The sequence below is a fragment of the Meriones unguiculatus genome, chromosome 7 (assembly GCF_030254825.1).
Source record: "Meriones unguiculatus strain TT.TT164.6M chromosome 7, Bangor_MerUng_6.1, whole genome shotgun sequence".
Classification (NCBI taxonomy): domain Eukaryota; kingdom Metazoa; phylum Chordata; class Mammalia; order Rodentia; family Muridae; genus Meriones; species Meriones unguiculatus.
Genome location: NC_083355.1, coordinates 103990595 through 104017824, shown reverse-complemented (window position 1 = coordinate 104017824; position 27230 = coordinate 103990595). Strand labels below are relative to the sequence as shown.

The window sequence follows — 27230 nt, the reverse complement described above, 5'->3', positions numbered from 1 at the left end:
AATTTCCATAGAATGACCTTACATATTAATATATCACCCAGAAAACTGTAAAGTATCCAGGCAGGTTGGAAACCTTTCTACACATTTACCCCAAAGTGTAACAACTAATTTGACCCCTAACACCAATGAAAATTTTTCTGTTTAAAATTTTACTAAGATGACATTTCATGGAGGAGAGTAGAATTCTCCTGTATTGAACACTTAGAAATTTATCAAGAAGGGAAATAAAGCAGTTGTCATCTTTTTATCATAGAAGCTTTACCAGAAAAATAAATCATTGGAAAGGTCTTTGTTTCATAGACTAGAGTGACTCATCTTGTTTGGCACCCTGGCTGTTTTCCTCCTTTCCAAAGCTCCCAAGCTTCCCCTGGAAAGGCTCATCTTTCTTTACTTTGTTCTTCACTTTGGCACTCACCAGTCAATATACTTCCTTCCAGTTGTGCTTTTCAGCATATTCTCATTTTATTTGTGTGGTTGAAGATTTCTTTCTGTTTACTTACCTGCTGTCATTTGTAGAGTGCCTGCAGTTGAAGAGTGGGAAGCAGCTGTCCTTTTTCCATTTCTTGGCTGTCTTCTGGAAGCTGCTTGACTATTTTAAAATAACAAACCTTGGCAAAGACCTGGATTTCAGTTCATTCATCCAGTGTATGGAAGTGGTACCTTCTGACCTCTTCTACCTTTCTCTTCCTAGAGCTCATTATCCTGGAACCCATACAGTTTGGAATGCAAAGATGTCGAGGAAGAAACTTTGGTCGTCTGAAGATTTTAGCACTATCAACAGTGATGTTGGTGCCGGCTGTTGGGGTCGCATATTGAACCAGAATTATATCAATGGCAATATGACTGCGTAAGTTATTTACAAACTTTGGGAGGCTTTTATTATAATGAATTTTAGAAAACACAGTAAGTAGAAGAATATAATGGATCACTATAATTTTATATCCTAGATTTAATGGTTGACTTATTGACTTAATCTACATATGCCTAGTATTTGTCTAATCTATACTTTCTAAATGTTTGATAACAGCTTATGACCAATGCAAATTAGTCATGAAATAATTTATGTCTAATAAAAACTAGTCAATATGCATATTTTTGTGGTGGCTTGTCTGGTATTAAGATAATGCATATTTATTACAGATAGTTGAGATTGGAAATGTGTACAGTGAGTGAGACAAAGATGCCTATAATCTTACCATCTCAAAATAGTGGACCTTCAAACATTCTCCTCTTTTTATATACTTTTAAATATAAAATTGACCCCTTAGTATATAGTTTGTTGAGTAAGCTACTTCTCACTTAACAGAATATTATGACTTTTTCTCACATTAAGTGTATGTTTTACTTCATCCCTTTTCCCAGTTTTTTTGTTTGTTTTGTTTTTTACCAGTCTTCCACTGTTGCTAAGGCTGGCCTTGAACTCTATATTCTTGCTCAGCCTCCTGAGAACTGAAATTATAGGCATATACCACCACATCCAGATACTTATCATATTTCCATATTTTCTGTACATGAAAAAGTATTTACTAACTATACCTTGTCTGAAAACACCCTGTGGTGCTTCTCAATCATGAGAACTCTTAGGATATGCATTATTATTTTTACTTTATATTGAGATAATGAGAAGGGTTAAATTTTCTAAGCTTGCCAGAGTAGCTCCGTGTGTTGGGAGAAAACTTGGTTAGGGAAGTGAAATTCTCTGGGTGAGTGCTCTTTGTTTTTCAGCTGTAAGGAACCTGGCCAGGTATAAAAATTTATGTTTTGTGCTTGAATTTTCTGAAAGCTGTATTGTCACAGCTCTGTTCCTGGAGCTCATTATGTGCTCTAAATTTTGAGTGTCTGTCATCTGGAAAGGTGGCCCCAAGCTAGGCAAGCAAGCTGATCCAGTTAGCAGTTGAGCAGAAGCAGAAATAATAGAGGCTAGAGTTGCATCAGTGTGTTTAACCCTCCCTTATCCTCAGATGCAGTCTTTATCCTCCATTCACAGGTGAGGTAACAGGATCGAAAGAGGTTACCTTGTGGAGTCCTGATTTGAACCCAGACAGTCTAACTCTAAGGGACCTCCTTTTAAAACTGTAACAGTTTCAAGTCAAGCTCATCAAAATTATATTGTGAAATTGGGGTATTAGGAAGACTGTCAGTGGAAGAGCAGTTACAGAAAAAGCTTTTACTTGCACTTGTTTCGATTTTTTATTAAGGATTTTTTAATTAATTACAGTTTATTATCCCCCCTGTAGCTCCCTCCCTCCTCCCCTCCCAATCCCACCCTCTCTCCCCCTTCTCTACCCATGCCCCTCCCCAAGTCCACTAATGGGGGAGGTCCTCCTCCCCTTCCTTCTGATCCTAGTCTATTAGGTCTCATCAGGACTGGCTGCATTGTCTTCCTCTGTGGCCTGGTAAGGCTGCTCTCCCCTCAGGGGGAGGTGATCAAAGAGCAGGCCAATCAGTTCATGTCAGAGATAGTCCCTGTTCCCATTACTATGGAACACTGAACTGCTATGGGCTACGTCTGTGCAGGGTTTTTTTTTTTTTTTTTTTTTTTTTTTGACGTGTTAAGCATGACTGATCTTTTGGCTTTACTGCTTCTGTTAAGCAGAATTTGTGTGTGTGTGTTGTACAACAGTAGGTGTGTATGTATGTTCAGGAATATATATGTGTATGTCTGTTGTACAAGGATTTTGTGTGTGTGTGCATGCATGTGTGTGCATGGGTGCTGTACAAGAATATGTTTGTGAGTGTTACATTTAATTCTGATTTACCATGAAAATGCTTTGGGTAAACACTGAACTGGTTTTTAAATATGGGAGTGAACTGAGGCAACATACGTTTTGTGTGGGATACTTCAGAGCTTATGTTGATTTACTTGTATATCATTAGGAAAGATATTTTTTTCTCCAGTCTTTTGGGTGTTTGTTTTTATTGTATAGTATTTTGATGTTCCTTTTCTTTTTATCAAACTAATATTTTAGCACAATTGCTTGGAATTTGGTGGCTAGTTACTATGAAGAATTGCCTTATGGACGAAGTGGATTGATGACAGCCCAGGAGCCATGGAGTGGGCATTATGTAGTAGAATCTCCTATCTGGGTATCAGGTATGGATGCCTAGATCTATCTCTTTCTCCACAAATTCTTTTTAAGAGACATACCAGAAATCACAAAATGAGGCTATGTGAACTGTCCATGTCATAATTCTGTGACTATTTTAAGGGAGATCTGCCAGTGATTTATGATATTATTTTGGATAACCTGAATACTTTCTGTATTTCATCCTTGATTATTCTAAGACCAGGCCCTTAAAAAGGAAGGAAAGAGGATAGCAGCATAGGGAAAGGGGATGTCTGGCAATGGAGACAGAGTTAATCATTTAAGATCCCAAATCATGGTAATAGCTAATGGAATGAATATACTTATAAAGGTTCAGTCCAGCTCAGTGTGTCTGTAAGTTTTGGGATTATTCCTTTATATCAGTTGCATTTTATTGATTATACTAAAGTAAGTAAATAATATTAGATGACTAATAAAAATTGTAAGCATTAATTAATAAAAAAAAATCAATGTTTTGTGAAAGAATATGGCTTTACATTGGCTCCTAAATCTACTAAGTTTTTGAAGATCTGAATGACAGGAAAAGAAAATTATGACTCTCATATAGATTAAAAATCATTATATGCCGAGGAGTTTATGTTTCTCACATGAAGCGAAGAAACCAGGCAGATGCTAGAAGCAGCTTAAAGTACAGGTCAGCAGTTCCAGCTCTGTGTGTCTGCTTTTAGTGAAGCCAAGCAATTTGAGATTAGTTATAAGTAGAGGCAAGTTGAGTTTCTCACAACTGGGTGAAAACAATTAAAACTTACATGGCTCGAAGATGGGCTGTTAGACTCATCTACTTCCATTGAAACCAATATCCTTGCCTATTATATCAGTCACAATGGAAGTTGCTATAATGTAGATAGTGAATGGCATCTGAAAGAGTATAACCATAAACATAGACAGCAACATTATACATAAGGTGAATAACAATAGGAAATTTTTTCTTTAACATTTTAGTTAGATATTTAACATAATCATTACTTTGCTTCAAAATTATACCATCGTCTTTTATAAAAACCAATTTCTTAAAAATCAAGACAATTCTTAGTCAACTAGTTTTAATTTTAAACTCACATTTTGATAATTTTTTGTTTGTAGTTTTGTGTTATTCTCAGATTTGTAATCATGACATTATTCTAAATTCCTAAAGTAGCTCTTTAAAATAGTGGGAAAGTTAAATAAGGCCTTTGTGCTGGTAGGACAGCCTCTTGGTGGAATTGCTCCCCTTGGTCTGGTGAGGTAACACTTCTAGTTTTGTGATGTTGGGGAGCTGGCAGGAAACGGAATGTTGCTTAGCATATGTTCAGGCTCAGATTCTGAGGTGATGACATATATAACTAGAAATAAACTTGTTTGAGACTCTACAGTAGTTCTAAGATACGTTTATTAACTTTTAAGAACTTCTTTTTTAAGTTCTTTTAATTCTTTTTGCTGTTGTTCTGTTAAAATAAGTAGTGATGAACAAGGTTTGGGAAGAGTAAATTAATTTTGCACTTCAGGAAAAGGACTGCATAATCAGTATTCTTGAATTTTCAGGTTCATTTAACTTTAACCAGTCATTCAAAAAACCTTCCTGCAATTATACCTTTCAGCTGAAATATTTAAAAGTGGAAGCATAAAGTTGGGAGATACTTTATTAGAATAGACTATAGCTGTTTAGAATCAGTAAGATTCAAGTTGGTAGAATGCTTTAAAGTTGTCTCTTTTCCATCTTTCCCCCCTTTTCTGTAGCTCATACAACTCAGTTTACTCAACCAGGCTGGTATTACTTGAAGACAGTTGGCCATCTAGAGAAAGGAGGAAGCTACGTAGCTCTGACTGATGGCTTAGGAAACTTCACCATCATCGTTGAAACTATGGTAATTTACCATTGTTGATACTTAACTTGTGGACATCTCATACTTCATCAGAAACTTTGTTTTCAGACAGAAGAAGGGTATTGTGTTCTTCTGGGCATAAGAGGGCACCTCTCCAAGAGTCTTATGACTGGCACGCTGGGAGAAAGGTGGGAGAAGGGGACTGGTGGTTTACCTTGCTTCTTCTATTGTTTCTAAGACTTCTTTCTATTTAAAGATCTGTTGGCCTTGAAGCCCATCATGGCTTTTGTGAATAGTGCAGTTAACACGTGGAGGGTTTCCTCAGAATGCGTGTCAGTTCCTGTGGGTGTGCGGCTAGGAGTGGGGCTGCCAAGTTAAACCTGGTGAAGAGCTGCCAGCCGCTCATAAGGCTTCCAGTATCACCATGTTGTCTCCAGCCACTATTGCCCATCTACTTGCTTATAGCCATTGTCAAGGGTATGAGGCGGTGTCATTGTAGTTTGATTTTCCTTTTCCTAGTGACTAATGATGCTGGTTATATTTTCATACATCCTCACTGCCCATTTAAGTTAGGAGTATTTTTATTTTTCTTCTTGAATTGTTAAGAGCTCATTGTATAATCTATTTAAAAGCCTCTCAGAAGACACATGTGGCTTCTATATATTTGCTCCCATCCTTTTAGTATACTTAACTAGGCTGATCTTAGATTCATAACGCTGCTGTCTCAGCCTCCCAAATGCTGAAGTCACTATGCCTAACTTTTTTAATGTCATTCTTTGAGGTTAAAACAAAATTCTAAATTTGTGTGGAAAAAAATTGGGTCTGTCTTTTGGTTTCTCAAGACTGTGTTTCTTTGTGTAGCCCTGGCTATCCTGGACTTGAGTTGTAGACCAAGCTGGCCTTGAACTCACAAAGATCCGCCTGCCTCTGCCTCCCTCATTTCTGGGATTAAAGCCTAGCAAATTTGTTTTTTTGTTTGTTTATTTGTTTTGTTTTGTTTTGTGTACATTTAGTACCAGATATAGGAAACCACTGACTAATTCAAGGTCATGAAGAGTTGAAATTTACAAAGATTTTTTTAATTTTGGTAGGATTGTTGCTGTTTTAAGTCTGTTATTTCTTGAAGGGCTTGGCATTGGCTCGGCTTTCTCATTTTGGGTGTATATGCTGTTCTAGCTGTTCTTCTACCATGTTTTGAGAAGTCTATTTTTCCCTTGAGTTATATTTGCATGTAGTATTGAAAAGCAATCTGTAAAAAATTTGAGAGTTTTTTTTCTGTACTTGTGCTTTCGAGGTCATCATTGCATCTTAATTATTGTGCTTCTAGTGAGAGTTTGGTGTGAGTTTTCTAGCTTTGATCATTTTCAAGATTGGCTATTTTAGGTACTTTGGATTTCAACATGAGTTTTAGAACTAGCTAATTATTACAAGCATATAAGTTAAGATTGATATTTTACTTAGTCTATGCGTGACCGTTGGGAAGCATTGCCATTCTATCCTGCCAGACTAGGGTGCCTTTCTGTGCCTTGTGTCTGACTTCATTTCTCTATCATACTTAGCCATTTTCATTGTGGAAGCCATATTTCTTTTTGTTAATATTATAAATAGGTATCCTATTCTTTTGGAACCCACTATAGATGGGTTCTCTCAATTAAATTTTTATTTCTCATGTAGAAATGCAGTTAATTTTTATGTATTGGTCTTGTCCTCACAATTGGCTCTTTCTGTGAGCTTCCAGGGAATTTTGTTTAAATGAGCATTTCACCTTCAAGTAAGATCCTTTCAGTCCTCCCTTTACCATCCTAGAACTGCCTTATGTTTCTTTTTTTATTATTATATATCCTGATTGAAGCCCCCTTGCTCAACTCTTCCTAGTCCCTCCTTTCCTCTTTCCCCTTTCCCCTTCCCCATGTCCACTGAAAAGGGGAGTTCTCCCCTTCTGCCATCTGCCCATAGCTTATCAGTACTGCCTGGATCCTCTTCCTCTGTGGCCTGGCAAGACTGCATCACCAGGGGCGAGTGATCAAAGAGCAGGCAATCAAGATCATGACAAAGGCAGCTCCTGCTCCCCTTACTTGGGAACCCACATGGAGGCTGAGCTGTCAATAGTCTACATCTGAGCAGGGAGTCTAAGTCCTCTCCATGCATAGTCCCTGGTTAGTGTATCAGTCTTTGAAGTACCCATGGGGTACTTTTAGTTTTGTTGGTCTCCTTTGTGAGGCTCCTGTCCCCTCTGTGTCCTATCCACCCTACCACTCTGTTCTTCCATTAGACCCCTTGTGCTGTGCCCAAAGTTTGGCTGTGAGTCTCAGCATCTGCTTTAATCCCCTGTGGGATGGAGCCTTTCAGATGACCCTCTCTAGTAGGCTCTGTCATTTGTCCAGTTGTCCTGCCTTGCTGCTGGTCTAGAAGGAACCCTCTAGAGTGTGCTTGTTAATCTTGGGGGTTTTGTCACTATTTAAAACTCGAGGTGAGGAGCTTGTCTTTGCTCCGAGCATGTTTGAATCCTTTTACCCAGAGTTCTGGACTCCACAGAGTGCACGCTCTTGCAGCTTTGGCCCTTTATTCGTTCTAACAGGGTGCCACATGTACTGGCTGATTTTTATATGTGGACCATCCACGTGATCCTGAGATGAATCACTCTTCGACACTGTGCATTATCCTTTGTCGTTGAGGTTGGATTTGATGTCCTAGATTCCTTAGAATTTTCTTTGCTTGTGAAGTTCTGTTTGGTTTTGATATCAGAGCAATTACCAGCCACATGGAGTGATTTGGGAATGTTTCTGGAGTATTTCTGAAGGTCTGATATTCTTCAATTGTTTGACAAGATTCATATGTGATGCCTCCTGGCCCCAGGATTTTCCTTCATGAGAGTTTTAGTTTAACAATCTTTTTACTTACTGTAGGTCTGTTATTTTTTCAGAAGCTTTGAAATTTTGTATGTTTTTATCATTTTGTCTTTCTTATTTGTGCTGTCTAGCACCAAATCCCTTGTTTAGTCAATTTTAGTTGTGTAAAGCTAGGAGTGTTTCTCATTCATTCTCATCTGTAGTTACGGGAGTCCTGTCTCTTTCTTCTTGATTAGAATTCCCAATTGGCCCACCCATGTCATTCATATTTAGGCAGGCGAGTACCCAGGAAGGAATTAGCTAAAAAACGTTATGGATTGTCCAGATTTCTCATTGTCTCTTTTGAAAAGTTTAGCTTTTTGCATTATTGGCAATAAAAATTTAGCTGAAAGAGAAACTAAAATTTTCTTTTTTTCTCCCCTTATCTGTTGAACTTAAACAACTATTTATGTTCTGGTTTATCTGACTGTAGCAACCTGAGTTTAGGATGATGAGGACATAACTTTTATTTGATGTAATAGTTGCCAATCAAACCCCACACCTTCTCATTTTTGTTCATAAATTAAATGTCTTCTCAATCTCATGTCTATTTGCTAAAACTTTAAATTAAAAACATACATATAACTGTAAAAAAAAAAAGAATTCCAGTTTATCTGTCTTTCCAAGGGAATAATGTTGTTTTCTTCATTTTCTGTATTTTAGTATTTCACAGTAGTATTTATTGTCTTCTTTTTTTTGTGCTATGGATTTGGTTTGCTCTTTTGAAAACTGTTAAGCTTCTTGAAGTAGAAGGCCAGCTTATTGGAAACACTTAAAAATATATGGGCATGAGTAGCCTTCACTTTGTCTGTATGTGGTACGTTAGTTTATCCATTTTATGTTTTGTTTTAACATTTTTTATCACAAAGTATATTTTTTACTGTCCATGTGATTTCTTCCTTGACTTAATTTCTCTGTAGCAAGGTATTTATATATCTGTATTTCTGTGGATTTTGTAGCTTTAGGTGTTGATGCTTCATGTTATTGCATTCTGATTGGAGAGCATAGTTCCTGGTGTTTGCTGCACACATGGGCCATACTGAGAAGGGTATTGAAAGAATAGGTGCTTTGTTGCCTGCGGAATTCCACGTGACTGTTTCTTCTGTTTGGTTGTCTGTGTTCATTTCTTGTTCTGTCTGCTGCTAATAGTGACAAGTAAAGTTTTAGCTGTTATAGAATCATCTCTCTTCTTTCCCCTTGTTCTGTTAGTTTTTGTTTTATATTAGTTTAAGATTTTCTTGTTCTTATTTCTGATATTTTAATGTATTGTCTTCTGGTGTTAAACTTTCTCTGTTTATATTTTTCCTTTTGTTTTTCTCTGCTGCTATTTGTCATTGCTACCTTTTTGTAGCATCTGTTATTATATTTTCTCTCGTCTTTACTTTCAGCCTGTTTTTCTGTTTGTGTTTTAATGTAAAGCATGTCCCCTTTCAAAAGCACATAGTTGGATCTTGCTTTCCTTAATCTCATCTGGCATTTTGGTTGGACTGTTGAGTGAGCATTAGTGTTACTGTGGTTTGGTTTAGTTTTTCCTTGTGGTCTTCATTTTCTACAATTCATGGTTTTATTTTAATTTAGCATTCCTCCTCTGCCATTTTTCTTTATTTTTTTTTAATACCGCTTCTCTATTCCTTTAATGATCTTTCCAGTACACTTTAAAAGAGTTGTATCTAAGCAATGGTTTCAGAATTTATTACACATACCTTCCTGCCTCAGGATCACTTCAGATTTAAACTGGATCCTGGGGCAGTGCAGGAATGCTATTCTTCTGTTGTTCCATTCCCTTTAAGCTTTTACAGTTTCTCATTTTATTGTAAGTGCCACACCTCCAACAGAAAGTTAAAAAAATGCTGTGAAATTGCTACTTTGTATGTAATTTTTAAAAAGAGAACAGTACATATTTATATACATATACATTCATTTTATTTATGGTTGTGGTTTTTTAGATCTGTTTCTATGTATTTAAGTTAGCATTAGGGTCATTTCCTTATTCTAAGCTTTGGCCAGCCACTCACAGTATACATTCATTAAAGTTATGTTAGCAAATTATTTTTTATAATCTGAAATAAGTTCATATTGTTTATAAATGTTTTCCATTCCTGCTATTTAATGTTTCCCCCACAAAATAGCTTGTGTATTATTGGATAACTTACATGACTTTCTTCCCACAGAGTTATAAACATTCTATATGTATACGGCCATACCTACCATATTATAATGTCTCAAACCAGATTGCTACCTTCACTCTAAAGGGATCTTTGGTGAGTACATGTATTTGACTTTTATTTTGATTTAAAATGTTAAGTTAGGATTGGAGAGATGGCCCAGAGATTAAGAGTGCTTGTTGCTTTTCCAAAAAATTGGGAAGCAGCCTTGCTAAGCAGCTTACAACTACATATAACTCTAGCTGCAGAGGATCTGATGCCTTCTTCTGGCTTCCAAAGGTCACACACGTGAACTTATAGAAACACAAATAATAAAAAATATAAATCTTTAAAAGTTTATGAAAATTTTACGTTCTATTACAGGCCATCAATTCTTAAGTGAAATCATGTATTATAGAATTACTAAGAATTTGCATATAACTGATGCCTGCCCTGGTGCCTTGTACCTCCTGACTCTTTTTTGTTTTAGACACAGTCTTCCCTACTTTTTCTTCCAACAGATTTTTTTCCAAGCCTCTTTATTTTTTATTTTTATTAATTACAGTTTATTCACTTTATATCCCCTCTGTAGCTCCCTCTCTCCTCCTCTCCCAATCTGACCCTCCCTCCCCCTTCTCCATCCATGTCCCTTACCAAGTCCACTGATGGGAGAGGTCCTCATCCCCTTCCTTCTGATCCTAGTCTATCATGTCTCATCAGGAGTGGCTGCATTGTCTTTCTCTGTGGCTTGGTAAGGCTGTTCCCCCCTTAGGGGGAGCTGATCAAAGAGCAGGCCAATCAGTTCCTGTCAGAGACAGTCCCTGTTTCCATTACTATGGAACACACGTGGACACTGAACTGCCATGGGCTATATCTGTGCAGGGGTTCTAGGTTATCTTCACAAACGGTCCTTGGTTGGAGTATCAGTCTCAGAAAAGACCCCTGTGCCCAGGTTTTTTGTTCTGTTGCAACAGATTTTTAATACATCTGATTTTATGTTGAGGTCTTGATCCCCTTGGACTTTAATTTGTGCAGGGTGATAGATATGGGTCTATTTGCATTTTTCTACATGTGGACATCCAGTTAGACCAACACCATTTGTTGAAGGTGCTATTTTTTTTCCATTGTATGATTTTGGCATCTTCATCAAAAATAAGGTATCTTTGATCACTTCCCTTTGGTGATGTGGCCTTGCCAGGCCACAGAACAAGAAGATCCAGGAAGTCCTGATGAGACTTGATAAGCTAGGGACAGATGGCAGGGGAGGAGATCTCCCCCTTTCAGTAGACTAGGGGAAGGGGATAAGGAGGAAGAGGGAGGGAAGATGGTACTGGGAGGAGTTGAGGGAGGTGGCTACAATTGGGATATAAAATGAATAAATTGTAAAAACTAAAATAAAATATTAGAGATATAATATAGGATAAACATACTAAAATCTGTACACCTAAAGAAGCTAAGCAAGAAGGAGGACCCTTGGTAAGATGCTCAATCCTTACTCAGAAAGGAAAATGTGATGGACATTGGAAGAGGGAGAAAACTGGGAATATGACAGGAGCCTACCATAGAGGGCCTCTGAAAGACTCTACCCAGCAGTGTATCAAAGCAGATGCTGAGACTCATAGCCAAACTTTGGGCAGAGTGCAGGGAATCTTATGAAAGAAGGGGGAGATAAAAAGACCTGGAGGGGACAGGAGCTCCAAACGGAGAGTAACAGAATCAAAAAATCTTGGCACAGGGGCCTTTCTGAGACTGATACTCTAACCAAGGACCATGCATGGAGATAGCTTAAAACCCCTGCACAGATGTAGCCCATGGCAGCTCAGTCTTCACATGGGTTTCCTAGTAAGGTGAACAGGGACTTTCTCTGACATGAACTCAGTGGCTGACTCTTTGATCAGCTCCCCTTGAGGGGGGAACAACCTTACCAGGCCACAGAGGAAGACAATGCAGCCAGTCCTGAAGAGACTTGATAGGCTAGGTCAGATGGAAGGGGAGGACGACCTCCCCTATTAGTAGACTTGGAGAGGGGCATGGGAGAAAAAGATGGAGAGAGGGTGGGTTTGGGAGGGAATGAGGAAGGGGGCTACAGCTGGGATACAAACTGAATAACCTGTAATTTATATAAAAATAAAAATTATTAAAAAATAATTTTGAGCTTAACAAAACAGACACAGTCGTATATAATCTAGGAAGGCCTCATTTAAACAGGCACTATGAGCATCCAGCCTTTATTTTCTGAGTACTGGGGTTGCAGACATGTGCACACACCTGGTTCAGGTAGTGCTGGGTAAAGAAACCAGGGTCTTTTGCTTGTTAGTTAAGCCTTCTACCAGCTGAGGCATGCCAATACCCGATAAAGCTGTCTGTGATCCTAGCCTCAGTGTGTGGTCTAAGGATCCCCCCTTTTTGTTTGTTTGTTTGTTTGTTGTTTTGTGTTTATTTTTTTCCGTTGCAAACCACTTGAGGATCTTTTTATTACAAATTACAAGCTGCAGCTTGGGCCCACACACCCCACCGCCGAAGTGGTGAGGGCCAAGAGCCCTGTGCTCAGGTTAGTATGGTGATTTAAAGATTTTGGTCCCTCCCAGCATGCCGAAGGCAGGGTCGATTCCTGCCTGGCAAGCATCTATTGGTCAAAATGCTACATTTTGAATTGCTTGGTTATAGGAAGGTCCCCAAACCAGTAATGATCTGGTGTCCCTCCCTAGGGGGATGGGCCAGTTTCCTAGCAACTGTATCTCTAGTGGGTGGGGAAAGAATGCAGGCAGGTTCTTCCCCTCAGGGCATTACTGGACCTCACCCAGCTAGTTCAGGCCTTAAACTTTAATAACTGCTGATTTAAAAATCTTTTGGTCTCTCATTCCCCACTTCCCATGATCATTTGAAGACCCAGTCATGGGTTTTCCAGGTATGACCCCTTTTATCCTATATATTTACCTTTTTACAATGGGATCTGAGTACCATTAGTGTATTGCTCCCAAACATTTTTTCATGAGAGCCATTAAGCAATTTAAAATACAAGGCCCAAAGATAAAAATAAAAATGAGTAGGGGTCCCTTCAGGGTGGATATAGGGGTAGTAAGCCAAGGAGAACTATTATCCTTTGTCTCTAGTGTCTCTCTAGGCTTTTACTCCAGTTGCTGCAATACTAGTTCCCATTTCAGCTAAGCAGGTGTCCAAGATAATTATGTCAGGGAGCCCCTTTTGACTTAGCATTTCAGCCTGCTAGATGGGATTTGGGGCTGAAGATCCATCTTCTGGAGCTTCTTCAGTTCTGACAATGGACCATTGGCATCAAGGGCTAGGGAGGCTGAAATGCCAGTCAAAGGCTGGGCAATGGGGCAGTCCAAGCACCTGGTTAGTTGATCCAATTGAAGAAATGGGGAGCAATCTCATCAGCTTTCAGCAAGTCCAAATTTCAGCTCACAGTCCATTGTTTGTTTTTTAAGACAGTGTTTTTCTGTATAGCCCTAGCTGTCTTGGAATTCATTCTGTAGACCAGGCTGTCCTTGAACGCACAGATTAAAGGGATTAAAGGGGTACACCACAACTACCTGGTGAGGAGTTTTCAAACACTGAAGTTTAGAGTATTCTAAACTAAAAAGCAAACAAAACAAAATAAAGCCAAAATTAAACAAAAATACCCCAAAATCACCATTTAAAAAAAGAATCTCTTATTAGATTAGATTTGGAAGAACCTGGTGTGCTTTTTTATTAGTAATGCCATAGAATTAGTTTTTATGTGAGAGAATTATTAGCGGACCAGCAGGGCTGAAAGGGAGAAAAGAGAGTCTGTGGGGTGAGGGACAGGTGGAACAACAAGAATGCAGCATATATATGCATAAATTGTTAAGAGAATGAAACTTTGAAATAAAAAATAGACAAAGCATCTAATATTAGTAATCAGGAAACAGTGTAGTTTTTCTAATATCTAGCAAAGGGAAATTAGATCACAAAGAACAGAGTGAAATAGTTGTATTCTGTATTTCATTAAACATCTGACTCCAGGAACCTGGAAGGCTTCAGAAAGAGGCCCTGATACAGGCATTTTAAAGTATTAATTAAGGTATTAATTTCAGGATATGATGAATCTCTCAAGCAATCCAACAGTTGTCTCTAAAACCATGCCCAAAACTGTTTTATTAAAAAATTTCAAGTTATCCATTTATTTATCTAAAGCATGTGACCAAGACACCCAGAGCCACTCTAATGTTAAGGCTACTCAACTACCCGTGGATGCTGTCACTCAAAAACCCTGAGAAGCCAATTGGAATGTTTTTCCCCAAGTTTTTAAAAATCATGTGGATCTGTTACTTTTCATGTACTTCATCTGTGAACATGGAGATTTATCTCCTTTTATGTGTCTATATGTCTAGAATTATTATCATTTTCAGTGTGGCACTTAGGTATTACTGACTTAGTGAAATATTGATTATATAATAATGATAATTATTAAAGTATGAAAAATAATTTAAGATATTTTAGAACATTAATTATTCATATAAGAGCATCCGTTTTTTTATTATCTATCAACATATCAGATCAATATTTCCTTAACATTTTTGCAGTTATCATAATATATTTTTTGAAGAAAAATTTTAGCATATAATGACTACCTTTGAACAAGTTCAATTTTATATGATGACAATAAGATACAAGAAGGCAGAAGAAAGAAGTCTAAGATTCTATAATAATAAATAGATGTTTTAAAGTAAACAATAAAATGTTTAACAAAGTTTTTGCGTAGGAAAAATGAGTGTTTTGAAGTGAAGACAGACACTAAGATCTGTTTTTAACATTTGCCAGTGTTCTCAGGCGTTAAGGCGATGGGTTCCAAGAATAGAGATTATTGTCTACAGTGCTTCCCCTGCTGCAAAAGGAGGCGTGAGCGGGCTTCTTCAGGAACCCTGTACATAGTCAGGGAGGAAAGAACCAGGCGCATTCCAGAGCATCCTGAGTTACTGTGGAAGTGTAATAAGGGAAGGTAATAGACACAGTCTGGGCCTACCTAGGGCAAGATCCCAGAACACGTGTTCAAAAGGAGAAGGTGGCAGGAACACTTCTGAGCATGCCCAGTTCAGTATTATAATGACGTAGCTGCGTTGATTCCCTAGGACAGTGCAAGTCAGTGTCCCCAGGGCTGTGCTGGTTTTCCTCAGATTTCTCTGAAGTGTCTTAGCTGAAACAGAACAGAAAAAGACAAGTGTGGAGATGCGTTAATTCAGGCGTTTGTTGCTGGTGGTGCCTGCTTTGCTTAGTGGCTAGTGTTGGTAGGAAATGAAAGACTTGCTTGAACATTGTCTTCCTGTTTTCAAAGTGTTCCTTTTTTTAACAATGTATTCACTTTGTGTCCCTCCTGTAGCTCCCTCCTTCATCTCCTCCTAGTCCCACCCACCCTCCTTCTTTTCCCTCAAGGGGAGGAGGTCCTCCCCTATCAGGGGATTGGCAAAGTGTTACTCTTTAAATCTAGAGGTGGTTCTTTCAGCAATTGGACACAGTGGATGCTGCTTTCTTTTTAAGGTATTAATTTCAGGAGAAGGTGAATCTCTCAAGCATTCTTTCTGTGTTTTTCTCCTCAGAGAGAAATACAAGAGCTCCAGGTGTGGTATACCAAGCTTGGAAGACAAACGGAGAAACTTCATTTTATACAACTGGATTCTCTATGGGTAGTCTTAAAATTGATTTCTATGTTTGGGGCATTACAACAGTAAAAGGGAACAAATCTGATTAATGAATTACAATGAAGTTGATTTTATGGCTACAGAACAGTAGAGATAAAAAGTTCCCAAAGTTTCCTAAAATAGAAGTCCTGATTAAGGCCTGAGAAGCTTGTTTGTTTATAGCTGTGCTCTGTTCCTAAATGCTAGTTTATGCTGGTAAATGTGCCAAGCAAGAGATGCATGTCCCATTTGAGATTGTCCTCCTCTGTCCTGGTCTGCGTCCCCACGACAGTTGACTGTAGGCAGATCTGCCCTCTGCGTATTTTTCTACTCATTATTGCTCCCTATTCTCCCTGTTTCTTCTTTCTGCTCATTCTTCATTATTCAGAAAGTGCTCCTGGTTTCAACAGACTCCAGCCTGAGTCTCAGGGCCAGCCATCACAGTGCTATTAGAATGTTGTACCTAAAATGCCTTGGTTGTGTCAGCAGTTTTCCTCATCAGTTCATATTCCCCACATGACTCTCACTGTCCTGTCACATGACTGTCACTCTCCTCTTATGAGGTAGAAGAGATTTCCTTTCCAGATGCAGATCTTAGTAGCTGGCCTCTCCTCACAGAGTAAACTTCACAGATAGCTTCCCTCATATCTGTGAAGACATGTCAGCTCAAGTGTCAGGTTCTTTGAAGCTTTGCTCACCTGGCCCAGGGCAAGACTATGTGTGGATCATGTTAAACACATGCCGGCGTTTGGGCTACCTTGAGATTGGGGCTCTGCCTTATTTTGCCTTTAGCCCAGAGGAATATGGTGCTTAGTACTTAGTGATTCCTCAGCAAAGATTCAGAGAATAAACTGGTCCCAGTAAGCACATTACATTATCAAATTTACCCAACCTGCTGCAATTTTAATAATTATTACTGTTATAATTAGCTAATCAGTATCAGTGGTTAAATACCCATTAGAACACTCTCTACTTATATAATAATTTGCTGGAATAGCATAATGAAATTGATCTCTGCTATAGGAGTATTATGTGGAGTTAATTCTGAGCCACAACATGGCATCAGATAGATGCTCATGGTTCTGCATCTATTCACTCTTAAGGCAAATAAGGCACTTTAAACCCTTGAATTCAGTGTCGATAAAAAACTTATTAAAATTTTAAAGTTGGCTTCAAGTTCAGTGCCCGCATTAGTTATGTAAGGATCCCAATGTCTCCAGAGGACTGTGCTTCTACAGGAACTATGCCCTAGAGAGTGTTTTCCCTGGCCCCATGCTGAGGTGAGCTAAGCAAGACCTTTATAAACATTTGGCTTACTCCTCACAACAGCCCTCTGAGGTATGTATTCTTAGCCTCGAGGATGAGATGAAAAACTAGATAAAAAAGTAACATAAATCTAACCTACTAATTGAAATTTAGTCAGAGTATATAATGAACAGATTTTAATTTTTATTTCTCAATTATAAAATGTTCCTGTGCCTAAGAGTTGGGCTGTCTGTGAGGTTTTGTGGATTCTTTTCTCTTAGTAAAGCTCCGAAAGAAGCAGGCAGGCCTCTGAGTTGTAATAACTGAGTGTGTACAAGCTTTAAAGAGCTTACAGTGTAATGGAAGAGTCGGCTAACAGCCACCGACTCTGTGTCCTTTCCCCCTAACAGAGTGACTGTCGAAGCTTGTTTCTTTCAAAGCTGTCTTCTCCCTGCTACCTGGCCTTGAATGTGGGCCTGTTTTCTTTTCCAGCTCCTTGACAACAGTGGCAGCTTCACACTGGAATTGCAGGAGGATGAGATATTCACACTCACCACTCTCACTACAGGTTTCAAAGGCACCTACCCTCCTGCCCCCACATCGCAGCCCTTCCCAAGCAGCTACAAGGATGATTTCAATGTCGGTAAGCAGCTCACCATCTCTGGAAGTAGGGTGGAGTTTCTTCTTGTCAGACTGGGTGAACAATAGTGTGATGTCATAAGCACGCACGCTAGCCCTTAGAGCAGGCAGTAGTTCTAACCTTCTAGTGCTGCAACCCTTTAATTCTCTTCCTCTGTTGGGCTGACCCCCAACCATAATAATCTTTATTGCTACTTCATAACTGTAATTTTGATACTGTTGTGAATCATAATACAAATAGCTAATTTGCAGGATATCCAATGTGTGACCCCTGTGAAAGGTTTGTTTAACTCCCTTTTCCCCCAAAGGGGTTATGATCCTTTGATCATTGAGAACCAGTTGAGAACCACTGCTTTGAGTTTTATTTGGTTAAAAGATAACCAATGTTTTTAGTTCTTTGAGATGAATTTTTATTTTTCAGTTCCAGAAAAAAAATAAGAAAAAAGAAAACACAGAAGTTGTTGTGAGGATGAAAGTTATAAATCTAAGCTGTCCTGGGTATAAGTTAGGATGTACAGCTGGGTAGTGCCTCCTTGGCTGTCACTGATGTTTTTCATCCAGGTGGAGGCTAGGCCGCATTATGTTCCTGTCTCAGGGCCAGGGTATTGAGTGCCTAGGCGCAGTTACACTGCAGTTGGGGGCTCCAGCTCATTGTTGTGGAGGTTATAGCCTAGCCCCCCGGTCTTTAAGAGATGCTGCTGTAAGGGGTTTGGAGAAGCCTTGCTGGAGCAGTTGGGGAAAAGCGTTTGAAAACAGAGGCTCGCTCATTGTGCTTATATCTCTAGAGAACCCAGCACACAACAGCATGTGCTTACTAAATGTTTGGCAGGACTGAAGGTTTCAAAGATGAGTTAAGTAGCTCTATAATCTGCTTCCAAAATTGACAGCTGGAGAAAAGCAACAGTGAAAAGATTAGCATTTCCAAGGTGATGAACCTGTACCCTCCTGCAGGGGCAGCACCGCTTGTTCCGCCCAACATGGAGACTCCTGCCTCTGCCACATTCTCATGGCAGGACATGACCTTTCAGCTGATTGGCATAGAGAGGCAGACTCTGCTACAGGCATCTGGTCAGTTATTTGGAGATATATACATTTGCATATATATCACAAATACATCACACACACAGGAATCTTACGATCTAAACTTTGATTGGTTATAAGGTATTGATAGTTTAAAAATGATTCAGAAGTGTTTCACAGTGTACCACAGATAACAGAAAGGAGAGATATGGTAAGGGACTGATAATCAGCCACTAAGTGGAGGATTTGTTGTGTTCTGAACAGATTACCCATTTTTTAGTGAAGCTCCAAATTTTGCTGACCAGACTGGCGTATTTGAGTACTACAAGAATAACGAAGACCCCGGACAGCATCGCTTCACACTGCGTCAAGTTCTCAATCAACGACCTATTACCTGGGCTGCTGATGCCTCCAGCACAATCAGCATTATAGGCGATTACCACTGGTGTGTGAGAGAGATGCCCTCAGTGTATAACTGTGAATCTGGGTACATTGTGAGTGTAGAGGTTCCAATAGCCCTTCTTGTGTCAAGAACCTAAGGCAGGTGACCTCAAATGAGCACATTAGTTTCCATCTCCTCCTCTCGGATTATTCCAGCTTGATAATAACTGTGGTCAGAGAAATTTAGCCTTAATAAGAGAATTGAGAATTTCTGGGCCCAGTTATAGTTTAGTATTTATTTGCAGGCCTTGTGATTTGAGTACTTTCAGTTTTACCAGACCTGATTTGTTGAACTCGAGTTGCCACCTGCTGGACAAACAGTAGAATTACATTCATGTAGCTAGTGTGGGAAGCTGATTAAAAAGCAGACCAGCTTTAATTGCTAAGGCTAAAGCAATTCAGCCCTTTCTTCAGATATATGGTAAACATTACAAGTTATAATTCTTCCAGTTAAAACACAGTTGGAAAATCAAAATTTCATCTTCACATTTAATTTAGTTGTAGGATTTTAGGTTGTATTTTCTATTTAAGTTGTATTTCTAATTTCATTATGGACACATACACACCCACAGTCAGTTTTTCTCTCTCTGTCTTTCTCTCTCTCTCATCACCAAGCCACCTTATCTAGAGACTGGAAGTTAGAAAAGTACAGAAAGTCATTCTTTCCTTGGTATTTCCCCAGTCTTGTTTATAAATCCAGACTCCAGCCCTGAGTTCTGACTTCAATTTTGAGAAACCTTCAGCATGCAGCTTCCGGAACCCTTACCTACATGGAACCATGCAGCAGCACCACTGAGGCACAGAGACATGTGTTTCCTATGCCATTTGGCGGCTTCCCTCCTTACACAACAGAAGTGACTGCTCTTCTCACCGTCTGTGACGTTGATGCTTCTCATGAACGCTCTGATCATGGCGGAATTTGTGCTTTCCTCATTTATGTTAATGATTTTGTAGGTGGGTTTGGGCTTAAGGGTCCAAGGTGTGGGCCCCATTATCTTGGCCATCAATTTGGAAGCTAGCCACCATAGGAAATCTTACTTTTCTGTGTCATTCCTGTCTCTGTGTCCCTGAACACTCTGGTATACTTTCTTTAAATTCAAACTCTCTTATTTCTCAATTAAATGCCAGAAAAACTGAGACCCCCTTAACTGGAGTAGAGAGATGAGGTATAGCACTAGCTGAAGATTAACAAAAGCACCCTCAGGTAAATAGTTTATATGGGTTAGATAACTATGCTCAGTCTCAGCAGTGACCTGTTGGAGAGGGTAGAGAGCTGAGAGAGTGGGGAGAGGAGGAGAGACTGGCACCCTGGAAGGAAAGAAGGTAGCAAGTAGCACGTGTCCTATCAGGGATTCTTTAGCCCTGAGCTGCATTTCCCACATGCTATTCTGTTCAGGGATACCAAGAGACTCCCCTGCACTGGAGTAGTGCCACACTTTTATGCTTACTTTCCATGTGGTTTGCTGGCTTAGTTTCATCCTGTTTTAATTTCCAAAACTGTAACCTCTATTTGAGGCAGCAATATTTGTTCAGAAAGCCACACAGATGCCATGCCTGCTACTGTGGGGTGGGGAGGGAATGAGAACTGGGTAGCCAAAGGCACTTCTGCAAACTTTCACAACCTCTGATGGCAGATGCATCGCTCTCAGCTTGTAGATTGAGAAGCTGAGGTTTTGAAATAACCTTTCATAAAAGTGACAGGACCAGGACTTGAACCTGGGCTCTGTTCTGTGGGCTATACCCAAAGCCCTGCTTTAATCGGCCTGTTTTTCCTAACACTAAGACAGGGAAGATCAGTTTTGTGCAGTGCTGTTTTAGTAGAGCAGTCCTCCTTGCTGTGCCTCAGAAGCTGCCTCTGCCTGACCTCCTGTTGAGAACCAGTGGAGTCATTTGAGCACGAAGGGCAGGCCTTGCTGAAGCGATATGTAAGAAATCTGTCTCCTAATAAGGTTTGGTTGTGATCTGACGATTACCACAAAATAACTTCTTGCACACAGACGAATTCTCTGTTACTTTAATAAGATTTTTAAAAATGTGGAAGGAAAAAAAAATAAAATAAAATAAAAATGTGGAAGGTTTTCTTCTCTTAGAGTGACTAGGAGTATGGATGTGGAATATAAAGCACACTTTATATTCTTTATTATTTACAAACTATTCAGCACATTCTAATGCAAGAACCAGTTGTTCAGGAATGTGATACAGAGAAAAAGAGAAAAAAACCCTTTCATTTTCTCTCATTCTTAACCATTCTTGTGGTACTGACAGTGTGTAGTTCACTTTTAAGCCTGTGATGAATGTGAAAGTGGGTAGATGTGAGTAGATGTGGGTAGATGTTAGTGTCTTTATGCCAGTCAGTGTTTACACAGGGAGAAACTTCCTGATGTCAGAGCATGTAGGAGAGACATGGCGTGACTGACTTAGTTCAGTCCTCCTGTAAAGCAGCCCAGAGAATTAAATGTGGCCCTTCCTGAGTGAGTACCTAAAATAAGTGCCCTTTAGACACATACACAAACACACACATGCATACATGCACACATGCATGAACACACTCTCATCCCTCCTCTCTCCTTCCTCCTATATGTGGTAAAGTTCATCTGTGCACAATTCACTTAAGAAGAAAGTTTGAGGAATGTAAAAGACATATAATTCAATGTCCTCCTACCTCATGTCCAAAATGGATGTCTTGTCCTTAGTCTTACTTTAGATAAATTGCAGGATTTATATCTTGACAATATGCACATTTTCTTCCTCTTTGCTGTTAGATAATTGCATATGGTGGTGTTTTCAGGGATGATAGTTTAGAATGCTGGTATTGTCTCAGAAGGAAAGTGCTGTGCCTGGTAACATGCACAGGGAACTAGCCTGAAGAGGGCTTACTATAAAGGCTCTGATAGGTCCTGCTTGGCAAAGTCTTTCCCCACCTTTGATACACCCGTGGACCACTGAGTTGCTGTGTTGCAACTGTAAAGGCAGACGTTCTGTGGAGTGTAAAATGCATCACAAAAGGAGATATGCAGACCAGCATCATCATATTATTTGGAAAGGGACCATTCAAGCTCAGACTTACTGAGTTGGCAACTGGAGATGGTACCATTGGGCTGAGCTAACATGAAGCCCTTTGTTATATTTCAGTGGTCTTACTGCAGAATCAACACAAAATACTATCTTCATATGTTTTGAGATTTAGTTTTTATGTACTTGGGCGTTTTGTCTTCATGTATGTCTGTGTGCCATGTGTGTGCAGTCCTGGCAGCATCCAGAGAAGGCATCAGATCTCCTGAAACTGGAGTTGCAGACGGTTGTGAGCCACTGTGTGAGTGCTGGGATTTGAACCAGGGTCATCTGAAAAGGCAGTCAGTACTCTTTTAACTGCTGAGCCTTGACTGCAGCCCCCAAACTGACTATCATATTAGAGACAGAATTTAGTGATCTCTTTACTTGGGGAGGTTTAAATCCTGTTAGATGTAAATGTACACACTAGCCTCATGAAAGTTCTGTAGCCATTGCTGCAAGAGCTGCATGCATCCCTGCTGATGGAAATAGGAATAAACCTTTCTGTTCAGAGTTACTGGGAACTGCCTTCATGGCACTGTACAGATGTCCCCTTTCAATATCACACTTGCAGGATGACATAGTGTGTTAGAATAGCTAGGCAAGAAGCATGCTGTTATGGTGCTAAAACTTGTAAATATTGCCCAACAACTCACTAAAAGAATCAACAAAGTTAATCAATTTAAGCATGTAAAACTTAAAACAGCCATCAGTGAAGATTCCGGAAGTCCATCCTTGCTACAAGCCTACATCTTACGATGTAGCAAGTCACTCTTTCAGCCGAAGATTGGAGGCGTTTGCTGTACAGTGTCATGTTAGTACCAGATTATAGCATAGCTGACGAGGGTAATTGACTCTTTGGTTCTGCAGGGCCAACATGACTGTGCAGTGTGACGTTTACATAGAGACCCCTCAGAGAGGAGGCGTGTTCATTGCTGGAAGAGTGAATAAAGGTGGCATCTTGATTAGAACGGCTGCAGGGGTTTTCTTCTGGATTTACGCAAGCGGATCTTACAGAGTCACAGCTGACCTGGGTAAATGCCATGGTTTAAGGGCTCATAATTTGCCTTGAGACTGTCTGCAAGTGTCTGTATTTAGTGGAAAGAATGTCAACATGGCCCAGCAAGCATTAAGCTATTTAAAATCATAGCTATTTAATTTGTAAAGAGAAGGCAGCTCAGTAAATGAGAACATGGAAGGCTGTCAGGACATTCATGGTGCGCAGTGCTGGGATGGCAAGGTTTGTGAGGGATGGGAGGGAGAACATCCGAGGAGGCACTCAAAGACTAAGAACTCTGGTGCTATGGGAATCAAGGAACAGGTTCAGCCTCCTAAAATGTGGTGGTAACTTCTTCAATTCTCAGTCTCTCGACTGACCTGCACTAGTAACTTAAAAAAAAAAAAAATCTGCTCTTTGCCCCAGCTCTGGAAATAAAATAACAAAAAGGAAACAGGTGGTGGGAATGTCATCATCATGTCACCCGACTAGGGGGTATGTCACTGTCACTGAGTTTTTGATCCAAGGCAGAGCCACAGACATGCATTCATTTCCTCCAAGTCTCCAAAAACTAGTTAGTGAGACTGGAACTAGAAGTTTCCATCTGCATCTCAGTCCCCTGATTTGAAACTGTTGTACTTTTAAATCACCTGCTTGATGTCCAGTCCTAGGTTTCCAGGCATTCAAATGTCATACATGCAAAATTAGTTTATTATTCATCTTGTAAGTAGATTCTTACTTTTTCGTTTGATACTTACATTTTCGTGTGAGCAGATCTACTAGCTGGCAGTCTTTTGTAGTCTTATCCATGGGCTTAGATGCTGATATATCAGACAGTGAGTTTTAATGTTTATCTCATGCCTTCTGCTGTGATGCACGTGTGTTTTGTAGTGTAGAGTAGAATCTTAATACATGCTTCTGTAGTGTATAGCTGAATGAGGGATTTTCCTTCTAAATCAATTGTAGATCTGGAAATGAAGGGCCAATGTTAGCTTTACTATATATAGGTGCCATTTACCAACCTCCCAGAGTTGTGTGATCCTGGGATTTAGGTTTTAAAAGTTGGCCAATTGAGATATTTTGTTTTTCTTTGTGTGTGTGTATTTTACAGGTGGGTGGATCACATACACTTCAGGACGTGCTGATATCACAGCAAAACGATGGTATACACTCACCTTAAGCATTAAGGTGAGTATTGCTGATGAGAAAGAATGGGGTTAAAATGTTTGTGTAACTTCCTAGAGTTTTTTGTTATAAAAACAAATGGAAGGATATGATTTATGATGAAAAGAGGGAGCCTGCCATGGAATCACTAAACTCATCCATCCACAGGATAAAGTTGCATGTCAAAGTCATCTTATGAGAACCAGTAGTTGATTTTATAGACCGATCTTTTCTTTTATAACTTTGTTTTTGTGTTTTAAATCGAGGGTATAATTGGTTAAGTCAGCAAATGAACTGCATTTTTTATTGTTCTTCAACCAAGAATATAAATAAAATTTACAGGAATATGTGAAATAATAGAATCTTCTTTCTGATAGAATCATTTTGCTTTAACCGTGAGCACAATTTTCTACAGTTTTTATTATTAGAGAAGATAACTAGAGTAATCATATGATAAAGGAAATCTAAAAACCATCATCAGCATCCATGGTTGATCATGAGGTACTGATTGACAGCGCTCCCAAAGGATGCTGTGTAGAGAAAGTGTCTTGTAATATGTGACTCTCCCAAAGTAGTTCTTTCATACTTTTGTTTAGGTTGTAAGTAGAAATTGAGATTGAGATTCAAAGAACTGTTAAATTTGATCTCTGTTCCCTTCCAGTCACTAAAAATGAGAATTCTGACTTTTAAGATGTTTATTAATAAGGTTGAGGATCTAGTTGAGGTGTAGTGTAGTTTATTTGACCATAACATTCGTACTGGACATAATTTAATTGTTCTTGAATAGAATGATCCCAGACACAGTTCCCGAATGCTTATGTGGTATTGTTGGCGAAGGCAAGCACTAAGAAGAATTGCATTTTAATTTTTAAATGATTGTTGAGGATTTTATATAATGTATTTTGGTTATATTCACCCCTCCCCATTTTCTACCATGTTTACCCTTCTTCCCTACCCACATAATAACTTTGTGTCTTCTTTAAAAACAACAGCAACAAAAACCCATCAAGTGCATTTATGCTGCCCATATCCTCTTGAGTCTGGTGGTTCATCTGAGTGTGTTCCATCTACTGGGCTCCACATGCACAGTGGAAACTGACTTCCTCTCGCTGTGGTTCTCAGTTGCCACTGGCTCCTCAGCCAGGGGTGGGACTTCAGACCCACCTGTTCTCCCCGTGTTGGAATGCTGTCTGCCTTCAGCTTGCATGGGCTTCATGCATGCTGTCACAATTGCTATGATGTGGTGTGCACAGCTGCCCTTTGTTTTCCTTAGAGTCCCTCAATCCCTCTGCCTCCTTTCCCACCGTGATCCCTGAGCCTTGGGAGGATGGGGTATAATGTAGGCATCCTATTGAGTGTGGAACATTTACAAGTTTCTCATTCTCTGCACCTTACCCCAGGGGTAGGTCTCCATGTTAATCGCCATCTACTGCAAAAGGAAGCTTCTCTGATGAGGGTGGAAAATGTATTAATTTATGATTATAGGCTTAAGTCACTAAGAGTTGACTTATTCCATTCAGTGAACATAACATAATATTATGTTCATTGAATGGAATAAGAGTAGTGATGGGATCTCTCCTGGATCTTATGCTCTGTCTAGCATAAATATTTTGGTCCTGATAATAGTGACAGGTAGGTAAAAGAAACACTAAAAGGTCTATTCCTAGGTCACTAATGGGTTTTTGAGACTTGGGGCAAATCAGCTTAACCTCTGCTGCTTCTGATATGGAAATCAGATCAACCATGCTGGAATTCTCTCTTGCTCTGATCTCCTAATAAGGAAGTTAGAGAAGGGTGTGCCAAGTGGGTGATGCTTGAGTTCAGATGTAAATGAGGCAAGGAAACAAACTGAGCAGCAGTAAAGGCAGCTGGTCCCGCCCTGTGTAGGGAGCATCTGGGAAGCCAGGATGACTGGAGCCTGGGGAGCGGCCAGGAGGCACTGTGTCCCCATGCTCAGGCTGTACTTTAATACGGTGTGTGTGCGTGCGTGCGTGCGTGCGTGCATGCGTGCCCATTGACCCAGTGCTAACAGAAGTGGCGGAGGATGTCCAGGGAGTGCTTTTGAGATGGAAACAACTAGCCAGATGTGGTGTCAGAGGCATTGGCCTCACATTGGGTATTAGGTGACTTGGATTCAATTCCTGGCTCCTCTGGAAAATTTTCGACATGAAATTTCAATCAGCCCAAGCATTGGTGTCTCCATCCATAAAATTAAAAAGAATTGCATTATAATTTTGGATCAGAAAGATTTGTGTTAAGTTTTGGCCTAATGGTTCAACTCTCAAGCTCTTTATCTTTTGAAAGTAGTTTGTTTTACATGGCCAGCTGTGTACTTGGAGTGCTTTTGAGTGTGTGCTCATAGTGTGCTATAGCAGTGGTAATAAATATTGAAATTTACAATTTACTGTGTGCCAGACAGTGAGAGAAATGTAATGGCCAGTTTCTGACAAAGCCATACTTGGTTTCTTTGTATCATTACTGGTAAATCATACCTTATGTGCACTTTGCTCCTACCGCTTTTTCCCATTGTTCTATTTAGCCATGGCTACTGCTCTTCTGACTTCAGAGTAGGCAATCCATAATGGCTTTGTAGTGACATGCTTCTCATTTGGACAAAAAGACTAAATGAAGGCCAATTTCTCCTCTGTCTGAGTGCACAGCCCTTAATTGAGACCTTAAGTACACAGTAGTTTGTAGCAGGCCTTTGGGCTCCAGCAATCTCTGGAGGGATCTCTCCCCTTAGCCAAAATACCAGTAGTGCGATTGCAGAGTTATTTTAATAGGCTTTTGTCTGAAGGGTCATAATGCTATAAAATATTATAGGCCTAGTTTTCGGTCTTGATTTTGGGTGGAACATCAGGAAATGCCGGGGTTTAATGTATTTGGGGAACTATTTAAATAGGTACTATTTATCAATTCTTTCAGAAAATTTTTGATATATTTCATACCTTTGTAAAACACATGAAATGTATTTTACAGTTCTAGGTCTTGGGTAAGAGAGACATTTGTTCCACTAAGTAGCTGAGCTACATTCTTAAACAGACTTCAGAGCAACGTTTACGTTTTCAAGGG

General features: G+C 39.6%; 1 protein-coding gene across 3 annotated transcripts in view; it reads left to right on the top strand.

Moving 5' to 3' along the window:
* Positions 1-27230, top strand: part of Galc (galactosylceramidase) — a 58486-nt gene that overhangs the window by 29197 nt on the left and 2059 nt on the right. For all 3 annotated transcript variants that reach the window (XM_021641714.2, XM_060387997.1, XM_060387996.1), the window contains exons 8-16: positions 692-847; positions 2970-3094; positions 4824-4951; positions 9969-10058; positions 15521-15607; positions 17339-17489; positions 18770-18950; positions 22868-23031; positions 24106-24182. In XM_021641714.2, the coding sequence (XP_021497389.1) occupies positions 692-847; positions 2970-3094; positions 4824-4951; positions 9969-10058; positions 15521-15607; positions 17339-17489; positions 18770-18950; positions 22868-23031; positions 24106-24182 (1159 nt within the window). The remainder of the gene's footprint in view (positions 1-691; positions 848-2969; positions 3095-4823; positions 4952-9968; positions 10059-15520; positions 15608-17338; positions 17490-18769; positions 18951-22867; positions 23032-24105; positions 24183-27230) is intronic.